Source organism: Nothobranchius furzeri, chromosome 15, assembly GCF_043380555.1.
Source record: "Nothobranchius furzeri strain GRZ-AD chromosome 15, NfurGRZ-RIMD1, whole genome shotgun sequence".
Lineage (NCBI taxonomy): Eukaryota > Metazoa > Chordata > Actinopteri > Cyprinodontiformes > Nothobranchiidae > Nothobranchius > Nothobranchius furzeri.
Window position 1 is genome coordinate 45,391,676 of NC_091755.1, and position 17,500 is coordinate 45,409,175.

The 17,500-nt window shown below is 42.0% G+C and overlaps 1 protein-coding gene across 5 annotated transcripts in view; it reads right to left on the minus strand.

Annotated features, from left to right (window-relative positions):
* Positions 1–17,500, minus strand: part of LOC107391387 (DENN domain-containing protein 2D) — a 48,176-nt gene that overhangs the window by 27,429 nt on the left and 3,247 nt on the right. Inside the window, exons 2-5 of one of the 5 annotated variants that reach the window (XM_070545237.1) lie at positions 15,445–15,501; positions 9,735–9,829; positions 9,573–9,659; positions 9,359–9,436 (exon numbers count right to left, since the gene is read on the minus strand). In XM_070545237.1, coding sequence (XP_070401338.1) covers positions 9,359–9,436; positions 9,573–9,659; positions 9,735–9,829; positions 15,445–15,501 — 317 coding nt within the window. Of the gene's footprint in view, positions 1–5,703; positions 9,437–9,572; positions 9,712–9,734; positions 9,830–15,444; positions 15,502–17,500 lie in introns of those variants that run through there. The other 4 variants (XM_070545238.1, XM_070545239.1, XM_070545241.1 and 1 more) reach the window with 4 other exon arrangements.

Sequence of the window (17,500 nt, forward strand, 5' to 3'; positions counted from 1 at the left end):
ATGTGTTCATCCGGGTCTCAAACAGGTGAGGTGGGTCTCGTGTTAAAGTTCCGCACAGGCAGGTGGACCTCCAAATAAAACCAGGCTCTCTTAGTTTAACGCCACCAAGAAGGTTAGCGCATGTTAGGTTTGGTGCAAGTGAAAAGGTGCTAAGATGTTCGCGTGCAGAAAACCTCAACTTCCGCCTGAAAAGGATGTTAGTTACATCAGAAAAGGTGAAAAATCTGTGGTGCTTTGGATACACTGTTAGAAATTACCAGCATTTCACATTAATTTAAAGTAATATTTTACAGTAATTTATTGTAATTAAGTTTCCCTGTAATAACCCATTGAATTAATGTAAAAATAAAATATCCTTGGATTTTACAGCATTTAACTCCTATTTTACAGTATAATCTTGCCATGTAAAACCATCTGTAATATTACAACCAGGAATTTTATTTTCACAGCAAAACTGTAAAAAGTGCACTGATTTCACACCATCAAACTGTAACATTACAGTAAAATATTGACTTGGAAGTCACGTGACACAGGCAGCCTATATACTGCCAGAACAATGAATGACAGACAATAGAGCAATTAAAGTTATGGATGTAACATATAATGTTCATGAAATTTAAAGACATAAAAGTTCAAAGATGAGCTGATTTTTGTTTGGTGGTAAAAGTTATTTTACATTTTGTAGTGGACTACAACTCTTGAGTTGCCTTTTCTGGACAAATGTTGGAGCATTAAACGTACCAGAAAATTATTGCTTTTTTCCGTCCGGCGGATCCACGGGCAGACTGGAAGGGGAGGAGACTTCCTCTAAACGAACTACTAATTTGAACTGAAGGCGCGAAATCCCTCTTTCCCTTTCTCCGCCGGCGAAGAAGGTGAGCAACTTTGTTTTTACAATGATATTTACTTTTTGTTGAACGTTTATTGCATGCCGCATATTGTCTTTAAAAATGTTGCATCGAAGGCTGCATGTGGAAGTTGGTCTACCAGCTCAGGAACGTTTTTTAAGGGGTGGGGGGTGGGGGGGGGGGCGCGGCTATCTATTGTTGATGGAAACAATGGGGGGTTGACAAATGAAACATGATGTGCCGTGAGGCAAAGCGATGTCAGACCCATGATTTACCGCAGAGCGGAGCGGGTGCAGCTTGGAGCACTTCTGACGTGTTGCGCTCCACTTTTGTATGCAAAAACGTTCAAAGATATTGCCAACTAATGCTGCGTTCCCACTGGCCATAACGTATACGTCAAACAGCGCGCATAAAGCCCCGTATTTGAAGCCCTATATTTTTTTTACTTTGGCCCTTGTAACGTCTGCCGTAACCGTTGGCTGCTGCCTCAGGAACCCCCCTGCTGCAGGGGGGAAAGAGCGCGGGAGGGGCTCTCTAAACTTATCCAACACGCAGACTTCTTCACCAATCTTTTTCCAAACGAAGTCCTAGTTATGCCGATCTGTTTAGGCATGACAGGAGGGGCCATACGGTTCGCGGTGATTGAATACGACGATAAGTTTATGCTCTATGGCTGAAATTCTTAAATGCTTGTTTTTTTTCATGGAATCTGGCTCGTAGTAGTGATATGACAACAACAGGCGCTCTGATTGGTTGCTGCTTGTAAAGCGACGCAGCTGAACGTTGAAGCTTGAAAAGTATCAAGCTTTGACGGAGCCAACGCTGTTGAATCTCATTGCAGAAAAATAATTAATTGCTGTGCATTCATTTTGCACATGTATAAGATATGTATAAGATACAGATAATTAATATGGTTAACAGATACAGATAATGCTGTACTCACTCATCCTTAGAAATCTCTGTCAGGGTGTGAACTTTGACTGTACTCATTATCTTATTTGATTTGATTGCAAGTATAACCAATGTACTGTCATTTTTGCACACTATAATTAATAATCCAGCTGTCATATCTGCACAATGAATGACTAATATATTCTGCACATCAGACTCACTTTGATTATTACTGACTCACCTCGTTTAATCATAACTGAATAATCCCTCTGTTATTTTACACAGATTGGTGTATTTGTGTTTGTAACTACCGACTTCAAGATCACTGCTGCTATTTCCACTATTTATCATCCACATTTTCACTGTTGCAGCCACATTCATCTGGAATTCTCAACCTATTTAGATACTACTCCCAGATATACCCGAGTGCTTTCTTTTCTTAAATACTTGTTGTATTGTTCTTTAACTGCTTCTGCTACTCAACTGCTCATACTTTCATACACAAATTTCCTAACTGTGGGACAATGAAGGAATACTTATCTAATCCTTGGCTATGGTTTCCTCTTGCTCTGCAGTCCATTCAAGATATGTGTGATAAAGTAACTACAGAGTGAAAGGCACTCTGATTAGTTGGCGCTCATAACACTGCGTTTCTTTTTGTTAGCAATGTTTTTTTTAGTATCGGTTATCTACTTATCACTGTTATCTACAACATTCTGACCTAAAATTTGTGTTCTTCACCTTGCTTCCCTGTGTTGACTTGAGTATGCCTGTATTCTAGGTTGGACTGACATCTTGATACTTCTGTACCTGTGTCACACAAATTTGTAGTTCCTGTTGCTGGTGCGACTAAGGTAGTTACTGTTTTAATCATGAGCATTGCTGTTTGTGTTTTATTTCATTTTGATGATGAATAATAATTGTAAAAATTACTGTTTACATTGATAGAAAAATCTCAAAGTGCTACTGAAAACACACACATAAATAAATACAATTGTCTGACTTGGGTGACTTAGGCCACCCGTGCCTACAAGGTGGAAGCTCCAATTCTGTTGGCAAAAAAATTTGGCGGTCAGTAGGAATGTTCAAATAGCAGGAAGGAGGAACTAGGAAGAATAACGAATGTTGTGGGGTAGAAAAAAACTATCATAATTTTGAAGAGAAATATCTTTTGAAAGATTTAGGTATCTTTAATATATACACAAACACTGTGGACTGCAGCTTTATTTGGATAAACAACATCAGTGTTTACAACACTTCTACACTGTAACATAACTTCTGTGACATAAGTCTGTTAATGCAGTCACAACTGGGAGTCAAACGGACCCTTTAGTCATTGCTCCAACTTCTGGGCTATAACTGTCCCTAATAGTAGTGTTACCCTATGATTCCCCTTCTTAGGTGTGTCAGGTGGGGCCCAGTGGATTTCCCAGAGGGGGAGACCGAGGCATCGTTGATGAAGATGAAGAGGGATCTACTGAACATCTACTCAGGCAGGCTTTCTACTGTTGTTTTGGGTTATTTTGTTTGGAGTTTTTTCATTGGTCAAGATCTAAAAACTGTGTGTTCGGCAGCTAACAAGACCAAATTGTTACTTTGTTACTAACAATACATTTTTATTGTCTGTATACACAGAGGAAGGAATGAAAGGGGCGGAGAGAGCAGAACCAATGATGGAAAAGACATATGTCATCCTCCGGCAATACCTTAACAAAATGCCTGCTGCAGCAATGTCTGACATCAAAGAGGAGTGGCCCTTTCTCTTCTCTCAGAAAAGCCTATTCTCACATTTTGCTCTTTTGACGGACATCAACGTCCTTCAGAAACTACAGGTGGCAATAAGTCAACGAGGACAGACCATCCTGGATTACTGTTCAACACTGGACCATCCCAAGATCAATGAAGTTCTGGTCAACTACGCTCAAGACTCTGATAAGGCTGCCTCCATCCTGCTGGTCCTAATGTTGTACTTCAAAGAGCCAAAAGAATGTTTGGTGCTTGAAGTTGATGTAAGATTTTGTATTAAAAAATTTAAAATGCAAATTGAATGATTACATTATCAACTGTACGATTTATTATATATAACGATATATATAACTTTGACCAATGAGGAATATTTATACTCTATCCTAAATCTATGCTGCTGTGTGATTATGTTACAGCCATGTGCCACTGCCGTGGACATAAGTTCTGCAGAACTTCCCACCACCCCCTTCTTGATCATTCAAGGTAATATTACTTTGATCCAATATTGACATTTCTGTCTTGATATAACTTGTTTCATTCTTGAAATCTAGATGAATTTTGTAGCTGAAGTAGAAAAAAATGCTCATATCAGTCTTTTCATTTCAGGTGACATGATGAAGCCCTCTGGATGGCTGATATCCATCGAGGGACAGGTCATGATGGGCCCACACCCGTTCTTTTTACATTGTTGAGCTGCTATTACGTCTTCAACATCGAGTATCCTGCCACTGGATCGTTAACACTGGAGTTCATTCAAAGGTATTTTATAAAGATCACATTTAAAGTGACAGTGTGTAGTATTTGTCATTAATTTCTGGAAATATAAGTTGAAATGTTTTGCAAAATGAATCAAATGAAGCCCATTCATTGAAAAATACCAGCAACTTTGTGACAAATAACCATAAAAATCAGGTATAAAATACACACGCGAGGGTCCGACTCTCTGGAGGACGCCATGTTGGATTGTATGTTTATTTTGATGTATTTATGGTTTTGCTGGAGGTTTTTGACTCCTTTGAAAACTGCAACAACACTCTTCTTCCTTTTCTTGTGTGTTATTTGGCGGGTGGCACTCAACATAAAAAGATGCATTTTTCACCAATTAATGTTTTGGAGGGTGAACCTGAGTCATTAATCTCATATCAACTGAAACTATCTTTGCTTTTTTAACAGGTGCTTCCTGGGAATCAACCCTGAGAGAGGGTCAAAGACCAAGAAGCGAACAGCAATCAACCCTCGTGTGAGCACTTTTTTTAGGAAGCTCATTGATTTTGAGTGGACATCATAGATTTTTGCAGCAGTACTCAGGCTCAGTTCTTCAGTGTTCGTTTTTTTTTAGATAAGTTTACGTTAAATGTTTTCCTGTTCTATTGCCCATAATGTTAAAGACTAAGGAGCGCCTGACCCCATTCCCTTCTTCACTGTCTCCTTTCCTCTCGTGTTGTTGTGAGGGCCTCATTCCCTTTTCTCAGTGTTTTTCCTCATTTTAATTTTACAACTTGAAAGATTAATCTTGAATTCTTGGCTGTATAAAATATGTTGAATAAAATTTCTATAAATATGCCATTGGATTAACACTGACTTTACTTTGGCGACGGGGTTGTATTTGTGCAACGGTAGTACATTTAAAGCAAATGGAACCTCAGGATTACTTATTACTGGATTACTTATTACAGTACATTACTGGATTTTTTTTTTACATTTTCATACATTGTAAATTCACAGTAAATCATTGTGAACTTGTAAATAGTACATACTGTAAAAGTACAGGGCCTTGTTGTAATGAACAGCAAAAGATTGTAATTCCCCAGGAATGTACTGTAATATAACAGTAAATGCTTTGTCATTAAAGCTGTAAAGTTGCAGTGTACAATTGTGATTTTACAGCAGTACATTATAATATCACAGCAGCAAAATTACAGTAAATTGCTGTGAGTGCATGTAACAGTATTTTACTGTGAAAGCACGGCAAAAGTACGGCAAAATTTATCCAGTAAATTATTGTGAATTCACGGTGAAAATTTTAAGAGTGTATAAAATCAGACAAATTAACAAATAAACTAGTTATAACAGACTACCAAGTGTAAAAAACCGGCCAACGAGACAGGTAAACAGTAATAAACCCAAACAGCAGCCAGCTGGAGGGTTTGCGGATAATATTCATGGGTTATAACAACAGGTTGTATTTTTAGAGTCAGCAGCGACAGACTCGACTCACTCCATCTTTGCTTTAAGCTCCTCAGCCCGGACAGTCTCCCTCTCCTCGTTAGCAGATCACCCATCGCTGCTGAACTCCACCGACACGACGGACCCCTCTCAGCGGCTCGTCTCTGACTCACTACAGCGGCTCGTTACCGTCTCCATCCCCGCAAACACCACGCGCCCGTCCGGCTCGGTGAAGGGAGAGAAACCGCAGGGTGAGCGGATATGCTGCTGCGTTCAAGTGCTGCGCGGAAAAATGACACGCCTCCTCCCCACCTGGAGCTTCCAGGTGTTTTAGGTGAAAATCGCTTTTTCATTCATACGTTTGTCTGCATAAAATGGGACTGTTTATTCATTTTGTTGTGGAATAAAAGTCAGCAGGGTACTTTATGAATGGCGCCTTTTCACTAAACTAACTCAAAAAAGTTTATACCTGCCGCCAAGGCTCCTCCCGTTCCGGTCGGCTCACGGGTCGGACGGGGCTATTTTCTAAACTGACACCCTGAATCACGCATATGTTGTACTTCCGTTTACCTAAAAAGTAATGATGTTCGTTTCAACTGTCTGTCATGTACTTTAATTGATAGCTTGAAAAGTTGGTAATTAAAAAGTTGCATGCATGACGTCACCACAAGGAGCCCAAGTCACGCCCATCTACTTCCGGATCATGGGTCCCCGGAAAAACGAAAAAAACAAGTGGGGCCAAAAAGCTAGCATCCTTGGGTGCTGAGAAACGGCCATTGTCTGGAAGTAGATGGACATGAATGAACGGGCAAGATGGCTACTACTTGTTATCGATCAAACAAAGTTGGCCATACCATAATTTCATCAGATATTAAGATCATATATGGTGTCGTAGTAGCAAAGTCCCTCACATACTTCGAGCACCAATGGATACGCTAACTTAGCCCTGTTAGCCTTTAACCAAAATCTTTCTCAAACTACCGGACAGAATGTAATTTAATCCTCTGTGATAATTAATCACAGGATTGGCATCAATTCAGCTCAAGATGCCCGCCACAGGAAATCAATGGCATCCCAAACAGGAATGGTGAAAACTCTGGCTGTTTTAGGATACTGTGCTAGCTTTTGGCCTCACATGCAACCCATAGCATGACTTCCTGATGAAAAACATTTCTATTGAAGGCATCCATGTTTGTTTACCTCTTGACAGATTTTGATGAATCCCAGAAAATCTTCATCTACAGCAACCAAATTCAAGACCACTACCATGGCTAATCCCATCAGTTAGCACAAAAATGTCCAGAATTTAGTCAGTTTTACAAATATTTAGCTACAGTTTGATGTGCTGGTAGCTTAGAGTCTTGCTAAACATACGTTGACTGCTAATAGATCACGTTAAATTGAGCATTTCCTTGGTTTAGATTTACACACTTTGTTGGAAATGATTCTTTCTGCCTCTTTTATTTCCCCGTGTTTCCCACTTCTTCTGTTACCTGCAGCTCAGAGGCAGATTATTCTGAGAAGAATGAGCACATGCAGGAATTACCTAATTCCCAACATCATAACGTTAGCTTTTAACCCTTGTTGACTTGATTACTGACTCAAATTTACATGAAGTCACTGTCAGATTGAGTAAAAGGATTAGCAGGATTTCATCAACTGATTTTAATCCTTGTTGTTTGAGATTATTTTTAAACTGGTGATGCTGCTGTATATATTTAGAGGGCTGCAAACTAACTGGTGTATTGTTTTTCCTGGGCAGTAACAATAAGTGCCCTTTCTTGTGTTTAATATATTTTACATATTTTTAAGGCAAAACTAACATAATAACTAAAATGTCGTATAAAGTCAAGTAAAGATGTGTTTTCACTCCAGCATCATTTTCCAGGTTCCAGGACAGTTTTCTTGGGTCATTCTAGACCCACCATAGGAACCAGGACCCGATCACAGCTGTGGATGAGAGGGAAGTGGTCCTCAGTGGTCCCTCCGACCACAAGGCGGGTTAGGTGTCTTGCCCAAGGACGCAATGACAGTGACAGACAGAGCGGGCTCAAACCTGCAACCTTACGGTTACGGGGCAAGCACTTAACTCCTGTGCCACCGTCACCCCAAGAGAACATGACAGGAGAACACTCCCAAACTGGTCCAGGCGGGGTGGAGCTGATGCGAGTGTGTAATGGCCAAAAGAGTCCTACCTCCAGACCAGAGACTTGGTTCTGGTCCAGGTTCTTAATTCTAATAACGTCTTTTGAACGCTTTCTGATTTATTTTTCAGAACCAACCAGAAACCTTTTTATTTGGCCGGAGTTTCCTGTGAGGGTCTTCTCATTTCCTTTTGCTAGTTTCACCTTTAAGCTGCAGCTCAGTTTCAGATAACTGAGTTATTCACACTGCCTCGTGGCTGAAACTCCAACAAGCCCCAACTCCGTAGTCATTAGAACAATAAAAAACTCCTAGGGGGGATGAGCCTCACCTTCCACACCTTTAAGACCTGGAAACGTTTCCCTGTGAAATACTGAAATGTGATCAAAAGTTTTAATCACATTTTATAGTTTTGTTCTTAATCTAGGAAGTCATGTTGTGTCTCGCTGGTGCGGCTCCGTGTCTTTAAGGGATTTTAGCAACAACAAAAGGATAAATTCCTGCTCAGAAACGCTGGGATCAGGAAAATACCTGTATCACTGGATAAACCCCTCCTTCATTCATTAAGACATTAGTTCGTCGATTATTATCAGGGGTCAAATTTTCAACAAATGTTTATCAAATTATTCAAATTACTTAATTTCAGCGTCAGAAACGTAAATAAACACCTGATTTTAAACAAAACCGTTTGTATTCTAAGCAGAAGAAGGAGAAGAAGAAAGTTTTTACCTCTCAAGGTAAAAATCACGAGGCGCTTCACAAAAACAAAAAATGTAAAAATATAAAAAAGCATTTAGAAAATGATTAAAATATAATTAAATGAGCAAAAATAGACAATTGTGATTAAAAAATGTTAAGAAAGAGAGAGAGAGGTGAAGAAGGTCATACAAAAGCCAGCTTGAACAAGTGAGTCTTCAGCTGCTTTTTAAAGGAGACCACTGAGTCCACTGATCTCAGGCTCAGGGGGAGAGAGGTCCAGAGTCTGGGGGCCACAGCAGCAGATGATCTGTCACCTTTGGTCTTTAGCCTGGTGCTGCACAACCAGTAGGCTTTGATCACTGGACCTCAGGGACCTGCTGGGGGTGTAGGTACTGAGAAGATCACCAATGTAAGATGGTGCTTGTCCATGTAAGGCCCTGTAGACCAGAACCAGGATCTTGAAATGAACCCTGAAGTTGACGTAGACGGTTCAGGGAGGTTCTGCTCAGACACGTGAAAAGAGAGTTACAGTAGTCTAAGCGTGAGGAGATGAAGGTGTGGAGAACTGTCTCAAGTTCAGAGCGGGACAGAATGGGACTCAGCTTAGCAACGTTCCTGAGATGGAAGAAGGAACAAAGCAGGACAAACAAAAGATGCCTTTTGATAATTACTATAAATAACCAGCATGCCCAGGGTGTACCCCACCTGTCTGCCCACTGGGTCAGGGTTAGGTAGGCCCTGCGAGGGTATCGATAAACCAACACACCCTCTGGCAGGTTCCAGTATAAGTGCTAAGCTTGACTTCACATTATTATTCGTCTACCAGGAATAAGGTTTATGATGCTAAAGCGCTAGCTCATTAGCACCTTCAGACAGATGAAACTTCTTCATCAGCTCCTGAACACGATTCCCCTCTGTGGTGCCGTCTCCATCTGGGGATGATGCTAAAAATGGGAAAGCATCATTACACTTTAAGTGAAGTGTTCATCCAACGAAAACAGTCTCAGCTTCCTGGATCACCAGAACATTTTCCACAGGAATTCTGCACGAGGATATGCACGACTGAAATCTTTGTCTTACTTTTCCAGTGGGGTTCTCGAGCCGATGTAAAGGAGCGAACCCCTCTCCTCCATAAAAATCCACCTTCATCTTCAGTGTTGTGTCGTTCTGTGAAATTAATGCATCAGATTTAAATAAATAAACCCTAACTTTACCATCTTTAAATCAGAGCAGGAGCACCACCGTGTCCATGTGGAACGGACAGTTTTACTTTTGATGCGTAGAGATGAGAAGCAGAAACTCCTCCGTGAGTCTGGAGAAAGTAATTGATTCCCTTCCTGAAAAAAAAAAGATCAAATTAAACCCATTTATCTCAATAGGTAATTACTACACAAATGTGTGTTAACAGGCCTACAAGATATGTTGTTCACTATATTTGATGGACGGTTCCTAATAATTTAATAAAAACTTAAAGAAGAAGTCATCCCCTACCAGATTCTTACTCCACTCCCACTTCCTGATTGAAAAATGCAACAAATGCTGTTGCCTAGCAGACCAAGAGGGCGGAGCCGCTAACAGTTACACACTAAGTGCAAAACTATTGACTACATGCGTCTGCAGCACGATTACACACGCATTTATAAAGTTTATCAGAAAAAAAAGTCTTACTCTTACTTCCTGTTAAAAAGTGCACCACAAGGAGGCGTTGCCTGGCAGACCAAAAGGGCGGAGCCGCTAACAAATGCACACAAACAGGCTCACAATTATTTACAACTACAATTTTTTGTACCAGCTGACATCATAGGGTACCTCTTAGCCAATAGTGATAGCAGATTTAAATCCAAATGCAGTGCAGAGTTTTTACCTGAAGACGGCACAACACTGACAGTTTTAGGCAGAAATTTTAAATTTTAACTAAGATGCACTAAAATATGGGAACATATGGAACAATCAGATCACTGATATATGATGGAGCTTGATTATTAAGAGCTTTATATGTGAGAAGAAGGATCTTAAAATCTATTCTGAATTTAACAGGCAGCCAATGTAGGGAAGCTAAGACAGGAGAGATATGATCTCTCTTTTTAATTCTCATCAGAACTCTAGCTGCAGCATTTTGGACAAGCTGAAGACTTTTAACTACATTCTGTGGACTTCCTGAGAGTAATGAATTACAGTAATCCAGTCTTGATGTAATAAATGCATGAACTAGTTTTTCAGCATCACTCCTGGAAAGGATGCTTCTAATCTTAGCAATATTCCGAAGGTGGAAAAAGGAAATCCTACAAACCTGTTTAACCTGGGATTTGAATGACATGTCCTGGTCAAAGATAACACCAAGGTTCCTTACTTTGTTCTCGGAGATTAATGTAATGCCATTCAGGTCAGTTGATTGGCTAAGCAATTTCCTTTTCTGGATTTCTGGTCCAAAGATGAGAACTTCCATCTTGTCTTGATTTAAAAGCAAAAAGTTTAGAGTCATCCAATTTTTTTTTATGTCCTCAAGACAAGCCTGTAATCTACCCAACCGATTAGGTTCATCAGGGTTAATGAATAAATATAACTGAGTATCGTCAGCATAACAGTGGAAGTTTATCCCATGCTGTCTAATGATTTTACCAATTGGGAGCATATATATAGTAAAAATAATTGGTCCAAGCACTGAACCCTGTGGTACTCCACAAGTAACCCTGGAGTATGAAGAAGATTTGTCTTGTACATTTACAAAATGAAATCTGTCAGACAGGTAGGATTTAAACCAGCCTAGCGCTGTTCCTTTGATCCCTACAACATGTTCAAGTCTTTCTAAAAGAACATTGTGATCAACTGTGTCAAAGGCAGCACTGAGATCTAACAAGACTAGAACAGACACAAGATTCTTATCTGAGGCCATGAGAATATCATTTGTAACGCTCACTAATGCAGTTTCAGTGCTGTGATACTCTCTAAAGACCTTATCAACGGGACCCGATGCCTCCCTGCTTTACATTCAGCTTAAGCGGTTGGATCGGGGGGTTAAACCACCATGTAGGTCCAGAGCGCAGCCACAGCTGCAGCTCATCGCTCCCCATGAGGACGGGTCACATGTGCAAATGTAATTTCACCAGTGATGACTAATGTGACTTTAGCTTTAATAAAGTTGGGTGTTTATGGTTAAAAAATAATGAAATCTTTGTTTTTCATAATAATTTAGACCCATTTGTAATTTTAAGGTAATGAATAAACTCCTGAAAAGATTCTTAACCCATGTCTAACTGATCTGGAAAGCTGAGGTTTGGTTTCTTTTTTTCATTTTATTATTTTAAATTTGAAAGCGCCTCACGTCTGGATTTCTTGTGAGACTTTGGAAACGTACGTTTTATTTATTTATGCAGAAATCAGCTGAACATCAGAAACCTTTCATCTTTTCATCAGTTAGTCTGTGTTAGAGGCTGTCCATGTGTGTGTGTGTGTGTGTGTGTGTGTGTGTGTATGGGTGTGTAAGGTGTGTGTGTGTGTGTGTGTGTGTATGGGTGTGTGTGTGTGTATGGGTGTGTGTGTGTGTGTGTGTGTGTGTGTGTATGGGTGTGTGTGTGTGTGTGTGTGTGTATGGGTGTGTGTGTGTGTGTGTGTGTGTGTATGGGTGTGTGTGTGTGTGTGTGTATGGGTGTGTGTGTGTGTGTGTGTGTATGGGTGTGTGTGTGTGTGTGTGTGTATGGGTGTGTGTGTGTGTGTGTGTGTGTGTGTGTATGGGTGTGTGTGTGTGTGTGTGTGTGTGTGTGTGTGTGTGTGTGTGTGTGTGTGTGTGTATGGGTGTGTGTGTGTGTGTGTGTGTGTGTGTGTGTATGGGTGTGTGTGTGTGCGTGTGTGTGTATGGGCGTGTGTGTATGGGTGTGTGTGTGTGTGCGTGTGTGTGTATGGGCGTGTGTGTATGGGTGTGTGTGTGTGTGTGTGTGTGTGTGTGTGTGTGTGTGTGTGTATGGGTGTGTGTGTGTGTGTGTCACTGGTTCTGCCTGGGAGGACACAAACTCTATTTATAGCAGAGTAAAATGACAGGACGTGTCCTCCTCGGGGAAAACCTCTCTGACACGTCGCCAACCTCCAGATCACCAGAGGAATGCATCAGTGGCGGTTGAGGATGGCAGCTCTTCCACCTCAGACTCAGATGGTTTCTGAATTAAATCCACATTTTGTAGCGGCTGAATCTGCTGTTGATAATTTGTGGGAAACATTTTGTTGTACAGGAAGTTTGTGAGTCTCGTTTGTTTGGGGAAACTGGAGAGTGGGCGTGTTGTGAGGGAGAGCAGGGAATGGATGTTAGAGAAGCGATCGACTGGGTTAAAGGTCACAGAGCTGAGAGTCAGACCGTCATCAGAGACGAGGACAAAACCAGAACAGGTATCCAGAGCGTGCAGGTAGGTAGCCTGGGGGCCGTGACCCTCTATCAGGCTGCTGGGATCTACTGAGCCGAGGAGGGTGCGGGACTAACTACCAGAACCACAAATCCCAGAATGCACTACAGGCTGTGTTGTCAGTAAACGTGAGAATTAAAGCTCAAAAGTTTGCGTACAGGTCATGTTGTTATTTTGGGAACTGGAGAGGAGCTCTAAGCCCCGCCCACTCACCCGAGAACTAAAACGTGTCTGAGTTGTTCTTTTCTTTTGATTTTTTATTCAGAAAACTTCCCTACTTGTTGACGTGAAGGGGCGGGGCTTGCCATCAGAACCAGCCACCAGAGCAGGGGTGTGAAAGCTGTGGCTCTGGAGCCCCCGTGTGGCCCTTTGCCCCACCATCAGTCCTACAGACAGCAGCTGCGTACTCACGACTGAATGAAATAAGGCGAGAGTAACCTTTTTCTCTAACATGATCACCGGCATTAACAATTCCCGTGTTGTCTTGTCCAGAGGCTAACCAGTCAACCAACACAGGTGTCTCCTGATGTCCCTTTTTAACCATCAGATTAGCCCTAACCCACTCCTCCATGTCAGCCAACACAACCAGACCGCTACAGCCACACAGCAACACTCGGCTAGAGCGCCACTTTTTAATATGACTAGAGCCCAAACACTAGAGCCCGTAGTTAAGAGCTAAAACTCATCTACCTGCTACCGACTGTCTCCATTAACTGCATGAAAGCTGATGTACTGAAAAGTGTTAATTGCTCCTTGATGTCGGGTATTTTTCCTGGCTGACTGAAAACGGCTGCTGTTAGTGACGAATAACTACAGACCGCTCTCTGATGGGAATGTTGTTGGAAAAGCAGTTATGATCCAGCTGAACAACTTCTTGGAGACAAACGACCTCCTGGATGGTTTTCAGTCGGGCTTTAGACACCACGGCATGGAGACTGCATTATTAAAGTATGACATAATATTCATGTTAATACAGATTCAGGCAGAACATCTGTTTTAGTGATGCTCAGTCTCAGTGCAGCTTTTGATGCTGTGGACCACAGCATCCGTTTAGATAGCCTAATGAACCGGGTGGGACTTTCAGGCACAGTCCACAGTTGGTTCCAATCAGACCTCGCAGGCAGGAATTATGTTGTTTCCATTGGAGAACACAAATCAAAGCAAATCGCCCTGACATGCGGTGTCCCCCACGGCTCGATACTTGGACCACTGCTTTTCGATCTCTACATGCTCCCACTGGGCCAGGTCATAACAACATCGCCTACCAGTTATGCAGATGACACCCAGATCTACCTAGCCCTATCACCTAATGAATCTGGTCCTCTAGAGGGCCTCTGTCAGTGCCTAGAGCGGGTTAATGACTGGATGCAATCAAGTTTTCTTTAGTTAAAGAGCAAGTCCCCCTCAAATCAACTTTGTTTTGTTGATAAACTAAATAAACGAGTGTCTAATTGCTCCGTAGACACGTTCAGTCAATAACTCGGCACTTTAGTTAATCTTAGTAAAAATTTAAATTTTCTGCCTAAAACTGTCAGCGATGCACCGTCGTCAGGCAAAAACTCAGCACTGCATTAGAATTTAAATCTGCCATCGCTATTGGCTAAGAGGTACACTGTGATGTTAGATGGTACATTGTGATGTCACAATGTCGTGAGTGTGTGTATTTGTTAGCGGCTCCGCCCTCTCGGTCTGCTAGGCAACAGCATTTGTTGCATTTTTCAAACAGGAAATGGGAGTTGAGTAAGAATCTGGCAGGGGGTGACTTGCTCTTTAAACAAAGACAAGACTGAAGTTATCGTCTTTGGAGATAAGAAGGATAGGAAGTTACTTCTCAACTTAGCTCCAGAAGAATAAAGACAAAAACCCAGGTTGGAAATCTTGGTGCGACCACTGACTCGGACCCGAGCTGCAGGGGTCACATTAAGGCCATGACTAGATCAGCGTTTCATCATCTGCATCAGACAGCACAACTCAGTGGTCTCATGTCAAAACAAGACCTAGAGAAGCTAATTCATGTGTTCATCTCCAGCTGGCTGGACTATTGCAATGGTCTCCTAACTGGTCTTCCCAAAACAACTGCAGCTTGTTCAGAACGCTGCTGCTGGGGTCTGGGAGAACGGAGCCCATCACTCCTGTTCTGACATCTCTACACTGGTTACCAGTAAACCACAGAACCGACTTCAAAGTGCTCCTACTAGTTTATAAATCCCTCAGTGGCATCGGATCAGAGTACAAGTCGGATCTCCTTCCTGTCTCTACGCCCAGCAGGGCTCTGAGATCCTTAGGAAACAGTCAGCTGGTAGAACCAGGTCAGAACCAAACAGGGTGAAGCTTTAGCTGCTCACAGATGGAATCAGCTTCCTCGTGACCTGAGATGTGTCCCAACTCTAGACTTTTAAATCAAAATTAAAATCCTTCATGTATTCATCAGCCTTTGAATAAATGTGTCCTATGCTGCACCTTCTGCGCTGTCGCCGCTCGCCCTTTTATCTGTTTGTTAAATCTGAAATGAATATCTACATTTACATCTGAAATGTGTTACACAAATAAAGCTGCCTTGCCTTGGCGTTGGTCCCTCTGAAGTGGCTCCTGAGACCCGACTGATGTTCACGTTTAATCTGTGGGAGTTTGTTTTTTGTGTCAGAACCAGAATGAACTAAAAACAGCTTCAGTGTTTACCTACAACCTTTAAAATGCTAAATCTAGTCCCCATCGTGTTGTTCAGACGTTCTAAATCTGCTAGAAAAGGAACGTTTGGTCATTTATGACATTAGAGTCACACGTCGTTCGTGTGTAAACCACATTTAAATCACTTATTGCTGTGTTTATGTCTCGCTCGCAGGTTTTTGTCTTTTTCATATTTATTGAAATATAATGTGTTTTAATGCAAAGTCACAGTAAATTCAGAAGATTTTCCCTTAGAAACCCTGTAAGAACAGCAGGTGGTAAAGCAATGCCGTCTATGTCACGATAAAGGAAACATTAGAAAATAAAACTTAACATTTCTGATCTAGTCGGCTCTTTTAAGCTGTAAGGTGCAGATTATCTGCAGAGGATTTATTTGTTTTTCAGAAGAATGATTTTTCCCCAGAGTCACGTTTACAGTTTCAGGTAGATGTTTACTTTTCAACCAAACCTTCATCTGCAGCGGTTCTGTCCAGTCATCATGTGTGAGGTGTTTATTTTCTGAATGACACTCTCAGCGCCCCTAGAGGCTACGGAAGCCCGTTAGCCACCCACTGATTCCAGGTGGAGCAGAGAAGCCTCTTGGGTATGGAAGGCCAAGAGTGACAACATACAATAGGGTTGTTATTAATACAAATTTGAAATAAATATACAATTTAATATTTGTACATTCTATTCAGACCAAACTAATCAATGCTATGAGCGTTAGTCCCGCCCACTGACTCTGGTGGTCAAGGTTGACAAATAAAATACATTCCGGATGAACAGCAACACAGATCAAGAAATAATTTATCCATCTGGGATCGGGTCACAGGGGCTGCAGAAGGCCCAGACTTCCCTCTCCCCAGCCACTTGGGCCAGCTCCTCCGGGGGAATCCCAAGGCGTTCCCTGGCCAGGTGAGAGACATAGTCTCTCCACCGTGTCCTGGGTCTACCTTTAGGTTTCCTCAAGGTTGAACGTACCCGGAAAACCTCACCAGGGAGGCGTCCAGGAGGCATCCTGGCCAGATGCCCGAGCCACCTCAACTGGCTCCTCTCGATGTGGAGGAGCAGCGGGTCTACTCCGAGCCCCTCCCGGATGACCGAGCTTCTCACCCTATCTCTAAGGGAGAGCCCAGCCACTCTTCGGAGAAAACTCATTTAGGTCGCTTGTATCCGCGATCTCGTTCTTTCGGTCACTACCCAAAGCTCGTGACCATAGGTGAGGGTAGGAACGTAGATCCACCGGTAAATCGAGAGCTTCTCCTTCTGACTCAGCTCTCTCTTCACCACGACAGACCGGTACAACGCCCGCATCACTGCAGACGCAGCACCAATCCACCTATCGATCTCACGCTCCAGTTTTCCCTCACTTGTTTAATCATCAAATATGTAAATAAGAACTTTATTAATAAAATAAACATTTTATGAAACTGGTTCTCTTGTTAAAATGTAATGAATTATGCATGTTATTATTTCAGATTTACATATTAAAAAACGCTCTAAAGCTTTTTTTATTGTACTGTCTTGTGGCACTTTTGGCTCTCCATACCCAGAGACTATGTGGTCACATCTCCAATAGGGGGCGCTGTAAGGCGCTGTGGCTTCAGACAGATGTGAATCCCATCTGAGCAGGAAGTGGTAGAGTTCTCTGAGGCTGAAACCACTACCAGATGTTTGTATGTGTATGTCTATGGCACACACATCTCAGTGGCCTTTAGCTCCGCCCACTGTTTATTCATCAATGCACCAGATCTGCAGCAGGAATGTCCGTGTGGTGATTTTTATTACCTGTGAGCTCAGGTGTAGGTTTGGCTGTTTTCTCATGTTTCTAGAGAGTCTGTGCTTTTAAGGGGTTTGTTTCTAAAACCGGTGATCTGGCCGATAACTGATATCTGGGCAGGTTTTCCACCCGGAAGAAAAGGAAAAACTCCCTGCTCCGCTCGTGTTTGC